Source organism: Apodemus sylvaticus, chromosome 17 (genome assembly GCF_947179515.1).
Source record: "Apodemus sylvaticus chromosome 17, mApoSyl1.1, whole genome shotgun sequence".
Classification (NCBI taxonomy): domain Eukaryota; kingdom Metazoa; phylum Chordata; class Mammalia; order Rodentia; family Muridae; genus Apodemus; species Apodemus sylvaticus.
In genome coordinates this window covers 22,281,286-22,304,514 of record NC_067488.1, presented here as the reverse complement: position 1 = coordinate 22,304,514, position 23,229 = coordinate 22,281,286, and the positions used below count along the sequence as shown (strand labels likewise).

Here is a 23,229-nt window from a genome sequence, read left to right as displayed (position 1 = left end):
AATTGTCTAGGGACAAGCGATTCTCATAAAATTCATGGTTATTTCTTAGATAAGATGGGGAACAGAGGAGGAGCATATACATGTTTTCCAACTGAATAAATATCTCCAAAATATGAGCTCTAGGTTTTATTGATAGAGATATTCATTTTAGATGAGTATAGAAGTGTAAACGAGAAATTTGAAGCTATCGGGGCTTGAGTACCATAAGCCCTCCAGACCTTGGTCTTCCCTTTCCTTTCTTGATACCTTTTTAAAAAATCATCAGTTTGTCTGTTCAGTTCTTACAATGTTTCACCTGTGCATTTAAGTCTAGGTTGAGAGTCTACCCCAGGGTATGTATTCATTCCCTCATTGGTTGAATGAATGCAAGAGGGTGGGCTAGGGAGTGGATGTTTTACGACTAGAGGAATTCCATAGGATGCAGGGGATGAGCAGGTTCTAGATAAAGGGAGAGCAATAAGCCAGACTTCAGGGTTGAAATAGCTAAGTGGGGGCAGTAATGACGCTGCCTGATTGGTGCTCCATCTGTACTGTGGGCATTAGTAATAGTAATGTGCTCAAAGTAAGCCTTTGAAATTGAGGGGATTGGGATTTATGCTTCCCGAGCTCAGGGATTCCCACAATGCCGTGTTCTTTCTTCACCCATGTTATATCCCATAGTCATTATACCTCCCCTCAGCTCACAGACACCCTGTTTCCTTCCCACTTAGGCCTGATGAAATATTTTCTGTCACAGACACTCTCTTTGTATGACTCGTTTTCTGAGTTCTATTTGTTCATCTTTTCTAGCTCTCCACTGTGGTTTGAATCCACGGGGTATTGATCACCCTGCCCATGCTGACGGAATTAAACTGCAAATTGAAGGTGAAGGGGTAGAATCTCAATCCATTAAAAACAGAAATTTCCAGAAGGTGCCTGACCAAAAAGGAACCCCCAAGAGACTTCTGGGAGAAGCTGAGACAGCAAAGGTGAGCTGTTGGCCAATTAAGCACTAAAAGCCTGTGGCTGGAGCCTTGCTAAGCCATGGTCAGCCACAGAGAAGGGCTAATAATGCTTCTGCTAATCTCTAATGTATCTTTGGTAATATCAGCGATATATCTCATTGATAAATGATAATAGATAACAATGTTGAGTGAGTTCCCTTTGAATGAAATCCAAACATGTTTATCGCTGTCCCATAGTTCAAGGCTCTGGGCTGTGGATTATAGAAAAAGAAAAGCCTCTCTTATCTAACAGCAATAGAGTTTAAACCTTTCTTTCTTTCTTTCTTTCTTTCTTTCTTTCTTTCTTTCTTTCTTTCTTTCTTTCTTTCTTTCTTTCTTTCTTTCTTTCTTTCTTTCTTTCTTTTTCTTTCTTTCTTTCTTTCTTTTCCTTCCTCCTTCCTCCTTCTTTCCTTCCTTCCTTTCTTTCTTTCTTTCTTCCTGTCTTTCTGCACAACTTATGCAACTTCAGGCTTCATATTTTCTATCTATAAAGGATTCCTAAAATCTGCTTCCCCATTAGGATGAGATGAGCGGAGTAAATGATTTTGTGCCCCTGAACATTTTGTCAAAGCCTGATCCCATGGGGCTTTTGCTGACCAACGCTATTAATGATAACAACCGACTTTTGTAAATATATGCATACATAGCAGATTTAGAGGACTCTTGGTGCTGAGGCTTATTATGTCTTTAATCAGCCTCTGAGTCAGACAGTAGTAAGCCTTAGTTGATGAAAATACAGCTGTTTTATTTTGATGGAGGGTTAGTTCCTAGGCTTTGGCCTAAATGTAGGTGCCATACAACTGTGGAAGTGTGCATTGAAAGTATAACAAACAGTGGGGTTCTGAGGGTAAGAGAGGTTTGTTGAAGACAGCCTCTTGTAAAGGCTTTCTCTTGTCCTAAAAAAAATGGTGTGCAAATATAGAAACCCACAACCAGACATTATGGATGTGTGAGGGAGAGGGAGAGAAAGAGACCTTAGAACACTCAGATGTAAATGGGCTATCTCCATCAAATCCCTCCCAACTGAGCTCAGGGAACTCACTCAGAAGAGGAAGCAGAAAGAATATAAGAGTCAGAGGGGATGCAGGACACAACGAAGAAATTGAGGTCCTCTGAATCCACATGAGCAATGGTCATGTGAAAGCACAGAAACCGAGGAGGCAGCGTGCACAGGTCCGCACCAGGTCCGTTGTTTATAATATTATGGCTTCCAGTTTGGTGTTTTTATGGGACCCCTGAATGTGTGAGTGAGATTCTTGGGGTTCCTTTCTTTCTGTTGGTTTGTCTTGCCCAACTTTGATGTGATAGTTTTTGTTTTCTCTTGTAATATTTTATTTTGTTACATTTCTATTATTGTCTCTTAAAAGCCTCTTCTTTTTCTCACGAGAGACAGAAAGGGATTGGATCAGGATGAGAGGAGAAGTGGGAAGGAACTGGGATGGTTAGAGGGAGGGGAAACTGTAAGTAAGATATGTTGCTTGAGAAATGAATCTATTTTCAGTGAAAGAAAAAAGTCATTGTATGGATTTTTGTATAAACTCAGTAACAATATCCATGCCAAATGTCAAAGATGTTCATTTTAGCTTTCTCATAAGAAATGGAGAGAATTTATCTTCATAGACATTTGTTTCCTCTTTTTGTGTTTATTGAGTAAGTATACGCAACCTTAGAAAGCAAGTTCCCAAGGCAAACTGGAAGCAGGAAGGTGACCTGGCCATTGTACCCTGATCTTCTCTTCCAAATTATGTTTTCTGGACTAAAATGTGATTTTGTTTTTGCTGTACCTGTAGCTGTGAATAATAATCATTATTTCTTCCTCTCAGGCTAGATAATTAAAAATGGATGACATTACTCATGTGTATCTCTGAGTGTGATGTAAGAGTTGGTGATTGATTGGTGAGGAAGATATTGTAAGCACTTCTCACTGAATATTTTTATGCAGAGAAATGGCTCCTTAAAAGAAACTGGTGGACCGTCTGAGTTGGGCTTGTGAGCAGAGCTGGTGATAAGTGAGATTTGCCATAACATCTAAAGTTAATCAATCTGTGGTGTTATAGAGTTATTCTGAGAATATAGGGAAGAGTATCCTTAGGGTCCGATGTTACTCAGAAAGATAAATAGAGCTTGCCAGAGTTAAAGGGTGTCTAAAATATTAAGAATCCAACTGGGGATATAGGAAAAACTAATTCTTGATATTTGTTTTATTTTACTTGATATGTAATTAAATATTTCCAGAGTATATCTCTGTTCTTTAAAAATATTTATAGAAAATTGGTTCGGATCTTATGTGGTTTGATTGCTTCTGAATTCATGTTGAATGTACGGTTTTTTGCTTCTGGAGAAAAAAAAAAGAAAGAGTTTGTAAAGCGTCCTTCCACCTTTTCAAAACAATAGGCTACACTTAGAAATTATGTTCATTGTAGTTTGTGCAAATCATCGACCGTTGAACACAGAAACAAGATTCTAGGGTCTTCACATTGGCATGCTTAAGGGTAAACAGAGTAGAAATTTCAATCAAGCATGGTCAGAATTTGCCCTTTTTACAGAGGGCTAACAGGTGAAGCTGATTGATGGGCACATACAGTGACGATATCCTACGATGATGACTGGGGGTCCAGTGGCATCACAACTTGGTATCTGCTCCACAGAGTTATTTTGTGTACATATAGACATGGTTGGGCTTCTGTTGTTCATGGAGGGGAGCAGGACTGTGAGCATCTTCTTTTTTCTCTTTGCTAATTTGACCCATTCTCAACTGGCCTACCGACCCCGGCATGGACAGACTGTCAGTCGTGCCAATGGGCACAGCTTATCTGGGGGTAGTTTGATAGTAGTTCCTAAGGTTTTCAGTGGGTGTGATTTTTTAGACCAATGATTTCCTTTCTAAGAATTTGTCCTAAGGAAATAATAAGGTATACCAAGGTGGATGTAGGAAAATGGTCAACGTAACGCTTTACTATATGAAAATATTATAAATAATTTGTGTCCGTTCACAATACACTGACTAAAGAAGCGGTCTGTGTTCATACAGTGCAAGAGAGCACTTCCTTTTCAGGGTGTAGGGATGCGGTATACATGTGGTGATATTTTAACCTGATGAAGGAGTGTTCCTGCATGGTGCAGTGCGTAAGGTTGCCACATATGTAAAAATGTTCTTCGAATCCTTTGAATAAGGGCACACCAGAGTTGGGGAGTGTCTGGTCTCTGTTTTGAGCAGTACATTATACTGATGTGGAGATGATGGGGGACTTTACGCACTTGTGTTTTGTTTGATTTTTTTTTTTAAAGATAAGCATTGTTTTCATTATATTTATTTAACAGCCTCTTCCAGAAATTTTGTATTCATAGTTTCACCATGATTTTTCTTGTTTGTTAGTGCTCTTCCTTTTCAGGCTGGTAAATTTCTTTGTGTGGCTTCTATTCCTGCTGGCAAGTTTGTTTCCCAAAGGGGTAAAGCTTTTAATTCTTGTTGATGACTTTTTATTCATTGAGAAAGTGAGTTTCTGAATCTTAGCCTTCTTGTAGCTTGGGCCATAGATATCATCTAATGAAGCACTAATTTTGCATTTGTCCTTAACTGGGGATCTGAAGTTCTTTCCAGGTTACCTGGTCATGTTATATATTGTCTTAACGATTATCAGCTTTTGACCTGTTTTGCAAATCAAGTTCTTTGGTGTATATTTCCTAGGTTTTACTCAGGAAACCCTGTTATAGCTCCCTGCATTAATTACTTTTTTAAGACATATTTAGAGTGTGTGTGTGTGTGTGTGTGTGTGTGTGTGTGTGTGTCTGTGTAGAGGCATATGTTTGTGAGTGAAGGTGCCTCTGGGAGGGAGAAAAAATGTCATATCCCCTGAATCTAGATATGACAGGCAATTGTTACCCCACTCTACACGGGCATTGAGAACCGAACTTGATTGCTCTGTAAGATCTTTCAGTCACTGAGCCATCTCTCTAACCCGATCATTACAAACTCTTAAGTAATGTTAAAATCTGTGTGAGGATTCTAACATGAGTTTTATTGCATTACCTTTGTAGTTTTTCATAATTTTAAACATCATAGATATAAATCCCTCCCCCCACAGGTTCAGAGAACTCCACAGAAGAGAAGGCAGAACAATTTTAAGAGCCAGAGGAGATAGAGAATACCAAGAAACCAAAGACCTCTGAATTAACATGAGCAAAGCTCATAGAAACTTTCAGAAACTGCAGCAGCATGCACAGGGCTTTCTCCAGATTGCACCAGGCCCTCTGCACTATATCACTAATCATATATATATATTAGTGATTTGTATGGTATTCCTGAGTGTGTAAACAAGTGTGTCTCTGATTCTTTCACTGCATTCTCTTGGGTTTTCTTCTGCTTCTTTGTCTTGTCCAACTCTGACATAAAACATTCTTAGATTTAATTTATAATTTTAATTTTCATTCCTTATAAATCTGTTTGTTTTCTAATGAGAGACAGATAGGAAGGGTGCGAGGTTGGAAAGAACCAGGAGTAGAAGGAGAGAAACCATAATCACAATATATTATATGAGAAAAAATTATTTTCAATGAAAGGAAAAATACATAGAGATGTAGGTGTTTGTGTTTATGGTTTTTTTAATTCTGGGAAAATTATTTCTTTCAGATTCTCTATCTTAGAAAGCAGTGAAGGAACAACTGGCTTTAATTGCCCCACCTAAATAAGTATTCAGCAGCATTTTGCCTCTAACTCATAAAACAAGGTGAAAGTAACAGAATAGCCCACTGGGACTGAAAACTTCTTATCAGGAAGTCTTCATTTTAGGTTACAGAACTGAACCCAGTGAAAAATGTGGATCTTTGAAAGATATTTATCAATACAAGTCATCAGGATTTGTTCAAGTCCCTGGGAATCTGTGCCAAGAGGAAACACACCACCCCAGCAACTGCAGTTCCAAATTCAAGATCCAGAAATAATGCTTTAACTTTGTAGGGGAGAGTATGAAGCAACAGGTAGAATAGACACAGCACTGATGATTCACGGGGAGGTCAGAAGGTTTTCAAAGGCACCATTGCCATATCTATTTTGATGAGTGTGACTCTCTGACATAGTGAAGGCTCAACCTCTTTCTCATCAGTCTTCTGTACCATATAACCTACAGGCAAGTCAAAGTGTCTGAAGACTGGGTAAGAGTTTCCAAGGGAACAGCCCCGTAGATGGTACATCCTGCAGGCAGGCTCAGACCTGAGCTCACAAAGCCTTTGGTAGAAGACTGGTATGGAGGTTACTTCCATGATGTAACTTATTATGATTCCACATAAATCTTGACCTGTGCTTGTAAAGTATAGGAAGATCCAAGCACACAGCTGTGAGGTTGGATGATGTCCTTAGTGTTGAATCCTAAGCATATGGTTCAGGTGTGTCAGTAGAGATACTCAGGTGTGTTCAGCATAAGTATCATCGATTCAGGGTTTGTATGGTGGCAGTCAAAACTGGATGAATTGGTTGGAGCCAGGTGTATGCCACTTAAATGAAGGGCATGAATTTATTTTTAACAGAATTGTCCAGTAAAGCAGCCACTAGAAACATGTGACTATGGAAATTTTAAAGTAATAAAAGCTAATTTTTTGGTCAGAAAGCCATGTTCCAGGCTTGTGATCATAACATGTGACTAGAGGCTCTGTCTTGTCATACATGTGCTGAAGGTCATGATCATCAACTCAGAAGGTTTTCTGTAAAGAGATGCTCTAATCTGCAGAAATCCATGGAGTTCTCTAGATATCGAGGTGAGTCTAAAGACTGATGGAGTTTGACATTCTTTCTGAACCTTGCTCTTAGGCCTGGGTGGATTTATGTTCCAGTCAGAACAAAAAGTATTAAAATAAGCAGATCTCTCTTTTGATAGTGGTATTCATCAGTGCTCTGGCAGTTGACACTCTGGAGACAGAGGTAGGTAGATCTCTGAGTTTGAGGCCAGCCTTGTCTACAGAGTGAGTTCCTGGATAGCTTGGTCTACATACAGTACATGGAGAAACCTTTTCTCCAAAACAAAAGAGAACAAAACAAAAACACTTTTTACAAATGATGATAGAATGACAAGTCTAGAGACAGGCAGGAGTCTTGCTATTTCTCATCCTGGGATTCTGGTCTGGGTCATCACAAGTGCCATAAACAATCTTTGGGAAAGTAGGTGGCCTTGATTTCTTGAATTAATTTTCTATGTGTTTACTGGGAAGGCCACCTGGTATATTCTTAGACTTCTTTAATATGAGCTTTAAGAATCTTTTTCCCCTTCCATAATGCTATTACAGGGGTGAGTTTTTGACCGTCTCTCTCATTTATAGTTCTGCCTCGTATTTATGTTTATAACATTTGCACCTGTGTTTTATAATTCAGAAACATGGGAAATTAAGTAGTTCACTAAAAATGTATTCCTTGGGAAGAAGGACCAGAAGTCTCAGTTTAATAGTTCTAAATTTCGGAGCTTTTTATTGCCTTTTTATTGCCATTAAATGAACAAATGATCAATTTATTTGAAAATAAAAAATAGTGTGCTGCACTTAGAAGCTAGCCAACTAGCACAAGAAGAGGTTAAAATGCTGCATCTATTCTTTTCGGCTCTGAGGGAAACACAGCAATCTTGATTGTTGTATTATATAAGGGAGAAACAATACTAGCATCTGAAACAGGGAATAATTGCCTCACTTGGCTTTGGGAAACATTATGTGAATCTTTGGCAGGAGATAGCCTTTTCTCATTAGGCTAATATTAGATTCGGTTTGTATTTCTTTGGCACGGAGTTAAAGGAGCTGGCTTGGAACTTGGTGCTAGAGGCAAGAGAAGAAAGCCTGGTGTTGTGGATAAGCCGCAGGCAGATAGATGAGAATGGACTGTGGGGTAACTGGTAGACCTTTGTAACAATGAGCAGAAGTCATTAATCTAGGATCAAAGCAGACAGCTGAAAGAACTTTAACTCGGGTATGAAGATGAAGATTGGGTTGTACTCAACTTTAATCACATTACATTGTGTGGTGGTCTCTGAGATCTGTGGCAGTTTGGGAATAGAATGATGTCATTCTTGGCTATCTGTACATCCTGCCTCAAGGAATAAGAGTGTCTCCACATAAAGCTGCCAACCCAGTGTAATGCCACCAATGATAGGAAAGGATGTAATGCATGAGACACACAATGAGCACATGTTTAATGAATTGTCTGAGGGTCAGAGCAAGAGTGAAAAGCAAATGGGACTTCATGCTATGTGACTCCCAGGCCACAGCATCACTACTACATTGGGTATTTGGACAGATCTCAGAAGAAGCCACGGTCAACTTTCATTTGGACTTGTATTTATGACTAATGTATTAATCTCTGAAAACATCGCCATAATATGGTACATTTGAACGATGGATTAATTGTACAGTCATCAAAGAGAAACTCTCAAGAGCATGTTTGTCCTATTCACCACCAAGGGAACTGAGAAACAAATGAAGTGGGGCTTCTGCAGACCTTGTTGCTTGGTTGTAGCCCAAGACCCAATGCCAGCAAAGCAGTAGGCAGCACATGCAAGGAGCCATTGGCTGCTGATAATTTTCTGGTAGACTAAGACTACATGCAGTGACACTTGATTTCAAAATCAAGAATGAGCATTTACGAGCACTGGGTAGTGAGTAACACAGGGGATCAATGTGTACTTCTAGTTACAAATTTGAAACAGCTCAGACAGGCCTAAGAAGATGGTGTTTGATCTTCTTTTTGACTCGGGTTAAGAAGTGTTTGATCTTCAGCAGTGGTGGCTGCTGGCACTCTGCAAGTGTTCCTTTTTTTTTCTAGCCTAAAACTCTAGAGATCCATGCAACACCCAAACCTGGAAGTTCTAACAGAATTGTAACCAATTTGATTAAGACGTTTCAGAATTGCCTCTCTCTATATGAAGGGTAATTTTCACAGAAAACCTCAGGGGAGTTCATGATAGCATTAGACTCATAATGCAGTTAGAATGAAATTACCCCCAGTTCTTGACAGAGGGGCATATGGAAAACCTAAAGGAATTAAGAACCCTGGCCAGCCCTTCCAAGGGAAGGATTAAGCAGCTGATGATGCAGAACTGCATTGAGAAAGGTGGTATGGTATAAGATCAGAATTCAAAGGGTGGAAGAAAGAAGTGTTCATTCTTTCACTACACATCTAGCAAGAGGGCTGATGTGAATGCCTGGTTGTTGACAAATGCACATTATTTCTGAGGAGATACAATGATTTATTATTTCATTCATTCATTAATCCTCTCTGTCCACATTATAATGTATCATAGTCATAAAATGCATATTCTTAGCATGGTTTTCTCATTACTTCTTGTTTTCTTTCCCTAATCTCTCATACTATCATTGCTGTTGAACTATGACTATTTGAACTCAAATTTGAAAGCTTTCTAGTAAATGATAATCTAATAAGAACTGTATATGGTAGATATTGATATGTCATACAATATTGAACAGGCAGATCTGTTTCATTGCGTTAATAATGGGTATCTGTAATTTAGACACACTTCTGTGACCTTATGGTAGCATAGCATGTAGGCAGAACAGCTTACTAGAGATGCCAGGCTTATAGGCTGCATGACTAGTGGTATCCAGAACCGTGGATGTAGATGAGGATATGAAGAAGTATATTTTAGATTGTTTTAAAGAAACAGTCTGTTGGTTTTGCCCTATTTTATCAGTTTACAAAGGTTCATAGTATGTATTCTGTTTGAATACAAAGAGGTATATAATTGCTAAGACAAAAGTCTATTATAGTATATAAATATTTTAGAATTATCCAAATACCATTAGTTCATTGTTTTGCTGATATAAAGTGTCTCATGAAAATGGATATATAATAAGAACTTGGTCAGAGAGGTTTCAGAAACCCCAGACATAGGATATACCTAGATGTAGTAGGTCAGTGAAGACAGGGTTTTGGAATGTCTTATCCCTTGCCCCCTTATGTGTTTCTTTTTGGCTCCTTTCTGCCACGAGATAAACATCTTCCTATACTGCTTACTCATCTCAATCACCCTGCTGTGACAGAGGGAAAGAGGAGATTGTGAACTGAAATCATTCTTCCATTCAATCATTTATGTCAGGTATTTTATCACAGTGATGAACAAAACAAAAACAAAAGCAACAGCTACTATAAAACAAACAAACAAATAAACAAAACCAAGCCTACCTCAGGAAAGACAATTCTTGCAACACTAATAAATTAGACTAAACTTGGATATCATGTTAAATTGCAAAAGGGATGGGAAGTTCTGTCATATAGAGTTGACTCAGCCATTGGCAAGTCACATTTATTCTCCCCAGTTCCTCTTCTGAAGCCCATGCCTGGTCTCTCTTCACAGCCCTCATGACTTCCTCATCTTCTCTCTCCCACTGAATGCATTAGAAGTTTCTTTTCCAGCTTCCATTTCACTTTTGCTCTCTTAGGATCCAGTCCCTATAGAGCAGGTTCAAAGAAGAGGCTTCCACTCAACTCGCTTGACATCCTTAATGCTTTCCCAGAACCCTTCAGATAAAAATCCAAGCTTCCAACATGGTTGATAATACATTTAAAAGCTATGGGCCCTGCCCATCTCCTGCGGAGCCCAGTTTGCTTCCTATCAGGTGCAACTGACAATCTGTGCTCTCAACAGAATTGCCCTTTCATTTTCATGACTCTCTCTCAGGAGACTGTCGGCACTTACCAATTATTCTGTCATAATTTATCCTTAGATTCCTATTGGAAAAGCTAAAGATCTTTCTTTTGGTGTAGAGACCAAGCGTTCTCTGTCTCTTTAAGAAGCCTGGGCTGAACCCCTTCTGCATGTGCACAGTACATGCTCAGTGACTCCCTCTGGCATCACTCACTTTTCTGTCCCCTTGTGGCTGATTGTATTGGGAGGATGTATGTCTACACTGGTGGCTGTGGCTGGGACCTCATGCACATGGCACATACCCAGGACTTGCAAAGTCTGCCTAGCATGTGCAATTCCTGGTTGTCTCTCAGACTAGGTAAATATCTGAATGAAGATTGTGGCTAACTTTTCAGACCAGAGCCTGCTTCCTATCTACAACTTCAAGTATTACCCACTACTTCAAATGGCAGAAGTCTCCCTGAAGTATTCAGAGCTTTCAGTATAAGGATCTCAGATTCTCCCTGTTCATCTTTTCAAACTAGTCAGCACTTGAGCAAACAGAAAGCAGAATCCTCTTCAAGTGATAAGGAATTCTGATTTATACTGGAAAATTAGGCCAGCAGGCACAGAGCAAGACCAGCAAGATTATTTTCAGGACCAGATGAATAGTTTCCAAGTGCTTCTATGACAGGCCCCCTTATACACACAGTGTGTTAGCCAGCTGGAGCTGCTGTTACAAAGTGTTGTAACCCAGATTGCTTTAGCAGTTGTCTTTTTCTTTCACATAATTCTAAAACTTAGGAAAGCTAAGTTCAGCACGCTAGGTGACTTGATCCCACAAGGGGCCTCTCGGCTCGGCTCGCAGTTGGCTATCTTTCTGCACCTTTACATGACAAAGCATGAGTGAGCGGAACTCTCCCTTCAGAAAGCAATATCATAACCTTATCAACCTTAATTGCCTTCCAGATCGCCTCAAATCTGAGGATAGGGCTTCAGCATTAAGAATCTTCAACACATAAGCATGTAGTCCTGGACATATAACAACTAAATGTTTTAGCCAAATTCCAAGTATTAAATCAGTATTTGACAGAAATTGAATATGCTCATAAAATGCATGTCTGACATACAATAATAAATCTGAACTATTCAATCTTGTTTATTATTTACTTATTAAAAATCATTTATTGTAACGTAGTTAAAATATAAAATCAGTTTTTAAGTTTGGCATTAGACAGCAATGGTAATAACTTCCTAGAACTGTTACTTACTAGGTGTACACTTATGACATTGAAAATTAAGCTCTTTCCGCTAGAGTTCAGCAAAGGGGGAAAAATATACTTTCTGCAGGCCACTGTAACAGTACTTCCAATGGCTATATCTCAGCCCTAAGTCATTAAGCTTTTTCCTTATTAACAACAGTGAGGCGTGGAACGTGGATTTGCCGTGTTTTTTAACAGTCATGTTGCAGTTTGATTGAAGCACTGCATAAACTAAAACTAGGGGCTATTCTTGATAATACTTTCCAAACAAATCCCTCTAACTGATTTCCTTTGGTTACTGTCCCTTTAGCTTTCTTTTTAAGCGGTGCTTTCACAGATCCACAGTTAAGCCTGATTCTCAGTTCACCCACCTGAATGATCTTATCGATGTGCAGTTCTGACTTATATCTTACCATTGTGCAATTATATAATTGATATAATCTTATCAATTATATCTTGCCATTCCTATGTTAAGCATTGTCCAGTCATTTACTGTCACACCCAGATTCGCAGTCCATGGCCTTCCAGCAAGCTCTCAGGCCCCAGTGCTGTGTCCTCTAGCAAGGCCCTCCTATAATCTGCTGTTGCACTTTTCAGTGCCTTGGCTATCTCTGCTTTAGTCCGGGAAGCTGCCCACCTCAGAGCCTTCATCCCAGATGCACGGCCCTACTTTTATCCCTGAGTTGCTCTGAGACAAAGCACATGAGGCAGTTTCGTTGAAAGGAAGGCAGACTCTTTCCCCAGGCTCCAATCACTACTACAATACACTAGGCGTGTGTATCATATCATCCTCCCCTATGCTTATCACTTTCTAGAAGAGTATATACTTCGGTATTTATTATGTTTATTATCTGACGCCACCATCTGCTAGACCATAAATTCAGTATCAGAGCCCTGAATATATGTGAAATTCATACCACCTGAGAAATATGTGAAAAGGCTCAGATATTTGTTGTTTGAGTGAATTCTTTCCATAACCACTACACTTTCAATTTTCAAATGGTAGAATTCTCCTGTGTAAAGAATCCTGGAAATTGCACTTGCTAAATAGTATCTAGAATGCTTGTATTAGAAGGAATGATTCTATAACATACTAATAAAACCAACAGACCTTCTTACTTGAATTATTGATAATGTTAGAGTAATTTGATATATAAATTATCTATCTTATCAAATGGTCATTAGCTGTTCACTAGTTCAGAATTTCCAAGAAGATAGTTAAAATGGCATTTGGCTACTTAGCTTGCCCAAACCCAAAAGCAGTAGCCAAGTCCTAACTCCAGATACCTGAACAAATATCACAACCAAAGCTGAACTTAGTCATTCTTTATCCTCACATAATTCATCTCTTTTAGCTCATAAATACACAGGTACAGTTCACATGTCTCACTTGCATAGTTTATAGCTAATTTGTTTAAGAGGCAGGATTATTCAGCTCTTTCTGCATATTTTACCAGACAACATCAGTGAAATATACAGGTCTAGGTGGTAGGAAACACATAGAAGTTGTCGGTGACAGGTCAGACTTGGAGCAGACAGTAAAGCATCAATGTTTAAATATGTTATCCATATTTAAATTTTTGTAGGGGAGATATTTCAGTAATTTATTTTAAATAGCCAGGACTCCAGGGGCCTTGTGTCCGGCCCCTGTTCTCCCCAGCTATGTGACCTGGGTCTAAGTTCTTAGCCTTCTGTGTTGTGTGTATTCTCATGCCCAGTGGGAATGATATCTATTTCAGTGGGTTATCTAGAATCCTTGAGGCTTACGTATCAAATGTTTAGACAGACACCTGGTGAGTTCAGCAATATGAGCCTCTACTGTTGTACACTTAATGTTATAGCCATTGTCTTCAGGAAACATTTGGCAAGATGAATTGAAAATTACATATATAATGTTCATGCACACACCTATACCCCATACACAGCAGGAAAGAATTCAAGTTGGCTGCCTGCAGCTTGTTTTGGTTGCCTGCATAAACTTAAAAGTCTAAACAATTCTTCACCATCCGAAATCCCAGACATTTTTTATTTAAAATGTCAAGAGTTTTTACTTTTCTGGAAAAACTTTAGCACTGGGAAGTAGGCATTCTAGGTCCATACCAGGGGGCCCTACAGCTGCTGTTCTTGTTGGATCACCAGTCAGCCTTTCTAGTTTGGTTTTGCTCATGATTTGTCCAGTTCATTCAGTTTGAGTTTTGCTGGGCTTCTATGGGCTGTTTGGTTTCTGACTCTTGGTGTACAAGATACTGACACAATACAAATGGAATAGTTAACCCTATTTCATTTAGGGAGGATAGCTCTTTCAGGCCTAAAAATACACATGTTCTATAGTAGTACATACATGGTCCTGTCTCTGGGGTATGATATTGTACAAGACAGAAGCGATAATACCTTCAGGGAGTCGGTCTTCTAGTAGACCACGCATCAAGCCAGTATCCTTATACAAAGTCTAATATACCTGTGGAAGGAAACTGAGTTCTAGAAATTGAGATAGAAAATAAAGATTAAGTAAGACATGGGAGAGAGATAGGGGAGAAATAAATATAATAGATTTGTTTTCTGAGGTGGAACAGATATTGAAAGTAGGAAGAAGTAACATTCCACAGGCATAAATCATGCTTAGGAAGAGAAAGCATGACATCATGGACAGAGCTTGTAACTGAGCTTTTGTTTTTAAATCTTGTGTGTCTGTGTATGGTGTGTGTGGTATGTGTGTATGTGTGTGTGGTGCATGTGGTATGTGTGTGGTATGTGTGTTTGTGTATGCAGTGTGTGTGGCGTGTATATATGTGTGTGTGATGTGTGTGTATATGTGTATGGTGTATGTGTGGTATGTATATGTGTGTGATGTGTATGTGTATGTGTTTGTGGTGTATGTGTGTATGTGTGTGGTGTGTGTGTATGTACATGTGGGTGTATGTGTATATGTGTGTGTGGTGTATGTGGTATGTGTGCAGTGTGTGTGTATGTGTGTGTAGTGTGTTTGTATGTTTGTGTGATGTGTGTATATATGTGTATGGTGTATGTGTGGTATGTATATGTGTGTGATGTGTGTGTTTATGTGTTTGTGGTATGTGTATGTGTGTGGTGTGTGTGTATGTACATGTGGGTGTATGTGTGTAGTTTGTGGTGTATGTGTGTATGTGTGTATGTGTGTGTGGTGTGTGTATGTGTGTGTGGTGTGTATATGTATAGGGGTGTATGTGTGTAGTTTGTGGTATATGTGTGTATGTGTATTTGGTGTGTGGTTTGTGTGTATTGTGTGTGTGTGCATCATGGTGTATGTGTATGTGTGTGTGTGAGTGTGTGTGTGTATACACCACTGTTCATGCATTGCATTCAGAAGACGACTTGAGGGAGTCAAGCCTACCATATGTTCTGAGGATGAAACTCAAAACTGTCAGGCTTGCCTGGCAGGTGCTTTTCCTGCTGGACCATTTTTCTGATCCAGGTCATAGCTTTTACTTACTTGCTTACATCCCAAGTGCTGCTCTCTTTTCAGTTTTCTCCTTCACAGAGTCCTTCTCTGCCCCCCACTCCTCTCCGCCGAGAGCAGACAAGGCCACCATGGAGACTGAGCTGCATGTGTGCTCCATGTGTGCTAGGGGCCAAGTTCCTCAGTGAAGGGGTCTAGGTAGGGGAAGGGTTACAAAGAGAAGGCTCCAGATGTTTCTTAGAGAGTAGATAAGAGGGTAGGGAAAGGGGAGACAGGGCCAGGGCAATTGTAACTTCAGGTGAATGTTGACAGTGACTACGAATAGGTCAATAGAAATGAAGAGAAATGGCAAAAGCCAAGGAGATAGAATTGGAAAGCTGTGATTAGTTATAATTCACAAAGCAAAAAAAAAACCTAATTAAGGATTCTGATGAATCTCTAACTTAAAGAGCAAGCGGTCACTGATATTAATTAGCGATATAGAGAAAATTGGTAAGAGAATGAATTTTGCAGTTGGGGGGATCAGAATTTCATTTATCCTTGTTAATCCTATAATTCTAGAGTAGAAAGATGCCAAGTACACCGTTTAATTTGAGTACAGGTGTAAGAAGTCTTTGCTCAAGATGAAGATGGGATGTCACTTTGTCATGTTTGTTACTGCAGCCGAAGCTTAGCCTAACCAGATCAACCCAACTGTAATCTCGAAAGGATTTTATATTGCTTGCTGTTTGGTGGCACATAGATAGGCCTTGTTGAACCCCAGGACCAAATGCCATCTCTGACAAAGAGTGGATGCTTAGCTGATACTCCCAAGTCAGAAACAGTCACATTTTTTAAACACATGGGTCTGTCCCTGCCACCCCCCACCCCATTGATTTTTTTCTTAAAACCAAATTACTGCAATAAATGCAAATTTCCACTTAAAGATTTTAAAACTTTTCTTCTCTTGGTACCCAGAATTTGCTATCAATATCCAGCCATTATGGGGCATGCAATTTCCTAGTGCCCCATTTGGTATTTGCATATAACCAACAGCAATTAGCTGCTGCTTCCACATCCTAGTAGAGCTGTTAATTTTCTGCCATGTGGTGCATGTCCATCCTCCCCATTTATCACTGATTGTTCAGCACCTGAAGCAGGCTTCAAAATGTGTGTGTGTGTGTCTTTGTGTGTGACTATGTGTGCATATCTGTATATGTTCTGTGTGTATATGATATGTGTGGTGTGTGTGTATACATGTGTGTGTATGGGGTGTGGTGTGTTATGTGTGTGGGGTGTGTGTATTATATGTATGTGGTGTGTGTGTATATATGTGTGGTGTATGTGTATGGTGTGGTATGTGTGGTGTAGTATATGTTTATATGTGTGTTTGTGTCTGTGTCTATGGCATGGTGTGTGTTGTGTGTGTGTTGTGCGTGCATGTGGTATGTTTGAGTTTCTCTGGGGTGTGTGTGTCTGGTATGTGTGCGTGTTTGTGATATATATACATATACATGGCATATATATATGGCATGGTATGGTGTGTGTCTTTGTGTTTTGGGGTGGTATATATATATGTGTGTGTGTGTGTAATATGTGGTATGTATGTATGTGTGTGTGTGTGTATGTGGTGTGGTACGGTGTGTGTTTTTGTAGTATGGTGTGTAATATGTGTATATGTGTGGTATGTAGTATAGTGTCTTTGTATGTGTTTGTTTGTATGTGGGGGAGATGTGTGTATATGTATGTGTATATGTGTATGTGTGTGTGTATGTGGTGTGGTACGATGTGAGTTTTTGTGGTGTGTAATGTGTGTATGTGTGTGGTGTGTGGTATGGTGTCTTTGTATGTGTTTGTTTGTATGTGGGGGATGTGTGTATTTGTGTGTGGGGGGTGTGTGCTATGGTGTGAGTTTTTGTGGTGTGTTATGGTATGTAATATGTGTATGTGTGTGGTGTGGTGTCTTTGTATGTGTTTGTATGTGGGGGGATGTGTGTGTGTGTGTGTATGTGTGTGTGTGTTCTTGAGAGTGCACCATGGGAAGGTGGGCATGCAGCTTAACACGCTTAAGTAATTGTTTTGCTGTGACGAGCCCGGCCGCCTTTTTCCTCCCAATGTTCATCTGGCTGCGTCCTTCCTTAGTATTAGGATCAACTTTCTGAGACAGAGAGCTTCTCCTTGAATGACCTCCTTCTCCTCTTGGGCTTACTTGGCTAATATTTATCGGCAACATCTGGAGTTTAGTTATTTACAGCAGTGCTCATTACTGCGCGTCTGTGAGTCATGGCAGCTCGTAGCTAGCTCTGCCATTTTGTTGCAGATGGCCCTCCTTTGGCATCCTGACTCTCATAGCCATTTCTCAGAAAGCAGGGGCTGCACATGGCATTAGAAACTCCAAGATAATCCATGGGAAAGAAATGACAACAATTATAACAGACATTAAAAGTCATCAAATTCAAAGTCTTTTTTTAATTTATGAAAATATTCCTGGGTAAAGAAGCAAAATGAATGGCAAACCTACTATTGTGATTGCTACTCATTTTCCACCACACCTTCCTGTGTTAAAGGTAATACGTCATTAGCAAACGATATCTTGGATATTTCAGTCATGGAAGAATGGTATTAATGTGTTTGAGTTAATTACTTTAGCTTAAGAGCTTCTTAACCTTTCTCCCAGAGTTCCTTTAAGTGACTTTCTGGGTTAGAACTCTGCAGGCGGTGGATCTGTGCCCTGGGTGTGGTTAAAATGGGCTGCAAAAGAATGGAATGGGGAGGGTCTCAGTGCAGCTCAAAGTGTTTCTTAAAGTCACCAGTCAATTTCCATGTTTTTCCCCAAAGTAAATAATATTTGCTACACATATTTCCTTAAAAACTATGCAGCAAATGAAGCATACATTTAGCTCTCACCAGATTAAAATATATACTAGATTTTCTTCCTGGCCACCTGCCCTGGCTCTCTGTTATCTCCTTTCTGATTCCTACTTCCATCTAGTCCCCCAGTGATTCCACACTGAAGAAAGTGAGAATCACTCCTGCAACATCCATTAGCAATCAATAACTTCTTAGGAAGGGGTGGGGCCTGGTGCATACCTCCTCCATCCTTGAAGGGATGTTGAATGATCCAGTCTTCAGCAGATATCTATTCCTGCTGTGTGTTCATGATTCCGATAGATATCTATTGCTGCTGTGTATTCACAACTCCAGCCTTCCAATGAACTTGTAGTCTGTATAGCAGTTTTTCATGACTTTCCTCTCTATTGTCTGGCCTATATAGTTTTTCTGCAGTTCTCCTTCAATGTTCCCTGTGCCTTGACTGGGGGGATGGGGGATGGGGGACGGGGTGGGGGCGGGTGGTATGGGATGTTCCATTTAGGGCTGAGTGCTTAACACTCACTAATTCTCAGCACTCTGTTCAGGCATAAGTTTTTGTTCTGTCACTTTCTGCAAATAGGAGTCTCCTTTTTCTGGAATGAGGGTGGCCCTAGTCTATAACCATAACCATAAATATTTAGGTGAAGCTTTGACAAAAATCTCCATTTAGGGAAACAATGACTGCCAAAATGATAGGGTTTTAATTGGCTTTATAGTATTAAATGTGTATTCCTTGTGGTAGAGAGGGCTCCTACTCCATTTGCTAAGTGGTTAATTAACACCAATCGAGTCCTGATACTAATGCTCCAGTATTTCCTGGAAGGATGGCAGCAGGCATAAGAATATTGATGGTTTTCTGTGCCGATAGCCTGCACGGAGCCTTCCAGCACTGTGCACATACACCAGCAGGTAGAGAGACTCCAGTTCTCTACTCACTGGATTTGCTTGTGTCCTATCACCAATGCATATGTTGTCCTCATTTCTCTGCATCCTATAACCGAAGTGTGGGGCCTCTTCAGTGGTGGAGTCTTACCATCTGGTTTGGTGGACAAACCGAGAGAGTATTCCTCTTTGTCTGTTATGATAAATTGCTTTTTAGTTTTTAAGTTATTTTTAAGACTTACCTTTAGAAATGCAAATCAAAACAACCCTGAGATTTCACCTCACACCAGTCAGAATGGCTAAGGTCAAAAATTCAGGAGACAGCAGGTGCTGGCGAGGATGTGGAGAAAGAGGAACACTCCTCCACTGCTGGTGGGATTGTAAGATGGTGCAACCACTTTGGAAATCAGTCTGGTGGTTCCTCAGAAAACTGGGCATGGCACTTCCAGAGGACCCTGCTATACCACTCCTGGGCATATACCCAGAGGATTCCCCAGCATCTAATAAGGACACATGCTCCACTATGTTCATAGCAGCCCTATTTGTAGTAGCCAGAAGCTGGAAAGAACCCAGGTGTCCCTCAATGGAGGAATGGATACAAAAAAATGTGGTATATTTACACAATGGAGTACTATTCAGCCATTAGAAACAATGAATTCATGAAATTCATAGACAAATGGATGGAGCTGGAGAACATCATACTAAGTGAGGTAACCCAGTCTCAAAAGATCAGTCATGGTATGCACTCACTGATAAGTGGATAATAATAACCTAGAAACTTGGAATACCCAAGAAATAATCCACAAATTAAATGATGTCCAAAAAGAACAGAGCAGTGGCTCCTGGTTCTGGAAAGACTCAATGCAACAGTAGAGGGGAATTCCAGAACAGGGAAGTGGGAAGGAGTTGATAGAGGAACAGGGGGAGGGAAAAGGGCTTATGGGACTTGCGGGGAGTGGGGACCCAGAAAAGGGGAAATCATTTGATATGTAAATAAAGAATACATCGAATAAAAAAAAATAAAAAGAAGACTTACCTTTATTACTTGAAATGTATTTTTATTTTATGTGCATGGGCGATTTGCTTGCATGTATTTCGGTGCATGTCTGTGGCAGAGGTAGGTGCATATGAAATTCAGGAGCCTGCAAAGGCCAAAGAGGGCATAAGATCTCTCCAGCTGGAGTTACATGCAGTTCTGAGTCAGCTGAAGAGCAGCATGTCAGAACAAACGCTACTCATCTTCAAGTGTGACATATGTTCTTAACCACCAAGCCGCCACCTCTCCAGACCTTACTGTGCTTGTTTTCTATATTTGTGGTCTGAACAAGAATTTATTCTTACGTCTCTTAGCTTTCTGAACAGCTTATTTAATTTATTAAATCAGGTAGTCTTCAGAACCGTAAACTTTAAGACACTAATTTCTTTTCCCTTTAATAAATTAATTTCATGTTAAGAGTTACAATTTAGCATTTGGCTTCTTTTAATGCAGAAGACACTTTTAAGTCAATGATAAAAAGTTAGGGTTTTGGACATCTGTAAATGATTTTAATTCCTATTATAAACTGATGGATGCTTCAAGGATAATATAGATACAATTTAAAAAACAGATATATTTTAAAAATATATCTGTTTGGAAATATTTTAAAAATATATCTGTTTGGGGGGGCTAGAAAAGGGGAAATCATTTGAAATGTAAATAAATTATATCGAATAAAAAAATATTCTTACCAGATAGATATATGAAAGCCTTTATTTGCTACATGGTATTAACAGTCATTTTAAATTTTTATAATAGCAGGATGAGAATTTCATCATTCATTAAATGTGTGCTTTGACTTTCCTCTCATACCCTCTATCTGTATATAATTCATAGATACAAATTTTGTGGAACATGAAGCTTTGAAAGTTTGAGAAATTGGACTACAACGTTTCAAATGTAACAGCTTGAATAATATAGGTATTATAATTAGTGAAATAAATAAAACTACAAATCTGAAATAGTTAACACATATCAAAAGCATCGTAAAACAGAAAAATAAATTAACAATATATTGGTGACATAAATTACTGCGGTATCTCCTCAACTCATCTTCAGGCAGGTTCTTTGGGCATCTGTGGATATTCTAGCAATACGTGACTTAAGAGCAGCAGAGATGAGAGGGGCTAGGGATGATTAACTGACTATGGAGGAAATACCTTATTCTTGAAAATTTCACGAACATTACCAAAGTGTTTGAAAAAAATGAATCCACTGGGAACATTTCTAATTCTGAGACAATGCAATTTTCAGTTATATTATATATGTAACTGCTCAGCATATTTGTCTCTGTTTACCTGTATTTAGGAATTTTCAAAAAAGTATTTCTCCTTTTAATTTTAAATTTTAAAATTGTGTGTATGTGAGTGTGTGTGTATGTATGTGTGTATGTGTGTGTGAGTGTGTATGTGTGTGCATGTGTGAGTGTGTGTGTATGAGTGTGTTAGTGTGAGTGTATGTGTGTGAGTGTGTGTGTGAGTGTGTATATGTGAGTATGTGTGTCTGTGAGTTGTGTGTATGTGAGTGTGTATGTGTGTGCGTGTGTGAGTGTGTGAGTGTGTGTGCTAGTGTGTGTGTATGTGAGTGTGTATATGTTTATATGAGTATGTGTGTGTGTTAGTGTGAGTGTGTGTGTGTGTGTGTGTTAGTGTGTGTATATGCATGAGTTGGGATCCCTTGAGCTGGAGTGGCATGCAGCTGTAAGCTACCTGCTATGAGTACTCAAGTCCTATGGGGGAAGAGTAAGCTCCTTTAATCACTAAGCCATTGGTCTAGCTCTGGCATTTGAGCTCTGAATCTTCGATATGTGAGATCAGTTTATGATGCAGTTTTAGTCTCAGGTTTTAAGCTTACTGTTTTCAGATCAAAATGTATTTACTTCATATCAACAAAAATCACCGAGTTGGTTTCAAATTGCATTAAACCAACACATTAGATTAGCTATTCGTGTACTTAGTTTGGACATGCCTGCTTTGTGTGGTTTCTCAAAACGTATGACATGCTGAGCTTCCTATATGAGTTGGCTAACTTGCATATGAAGATGAGAGGATGCTGTGATGAGATCAGGCACATGTAGAACAGATATTGTAAGTCAAGTACTGTTTCCACCACATGTGACATATGCTATCATGCCTGATTCTGGCAGCATTGCATGTTAGATAAGCTGAAATCCACCTTTCACCAATAACATGTCTACTGGCTGGGTTTGTGTGTCAACTTGACACAGGCTGGAGTTATCACAGAGAAAGGAGCTTCAGTTGGGGAAGTGCCTCCATGAGATCCAGATGTGGGGCATTTTCTCAATTAATTATCAAGGTGGGAGGGCCCCTTGTGGGTGGTACCACCTTTGGGCTGGTGCTCTTAGGTTCTATAAGAGAGCAGGCTGAGCAAGCCAGGGGAAGCAAGCCAGTAAGAAACATCCCTCCATTGCCTCTGCATCAGCTCCTGCTTCCTGACCTGCTTGAGTTCCAGTCCTAACTTCCTTTAGTAATGACAGCAGTGTAGAAGTGTAAGCTCAATAAACCCTTTCCTCCCCCAACTTGCTTCTTGATCATGATGTTTGTGCAGGAATAGAAAACATGACTAAGACACCATGAAACACTGGATAAGACAGAAAGCCTGATCTTAACAAATGCATGTCACAACTTTCGAGGAAGTGAGCAAATCTTCAGGTGCTAGAAACACAAGCAGCACTCAAACGAGGAAGGGGAGTGCTCATGGGGACCTTAGCACATCCTGGACTGTGGGCAGATGCATGGGTTTAATGGTCCCCATTAATGATTCTAAAATGTCTATCCAGTATTTCAGGAAAGAAAAAATAAATTACTGGATCTGGATTCTAGATGTGTAAAACCATGTTAGAATACCCTAAATTCAAGTGCCTACCCTCTGGCCATGAGTTTGTGATCTATATATTTCCCAAGTGGCCCAGGAGGTACATCTCTAGAAATAATAATGCTAGAAATTGCCAGTACATGTCACTGTGTCCTAAAGTGTCATGCTAAACATCACATTACTAAGTAGTTACTTGATACATTTTTTAAGGATCCAGTGTAACCATCAGCCGATTTCACATTACAGTGAGACAAGGACTTCTGCCTTCCGGTCTGGGTGTGTAATAAGCACATTGCTTTGTTCCCTTGGGCAGGAGTATAATGATAAAGGC

General features: G+C 39.6%; 1 protein-coding gene across 1 annotated transcript in view; it reads left to right on the top strand.

Annotated features, from left to right (window-relative positions):
* Nucleotides 1-23,229, top strand: part of Samd12 (sterile alpha motif domain containing 12) — a 398,111-nt gene that overhangs the window by 40,754 nt on the left and 334,128 nt on the right. The window contains exon 2 of the mRNA XM_052161549.1: nucleotides 790-968. Within this exon, the coding sequence (XP_052017509.1) occupies nucleotides 790-968 (179 nt within the window). The remainder of the gene's footprint in view (nucleotides 1-789; nucleotides 969-23,229) is intronic.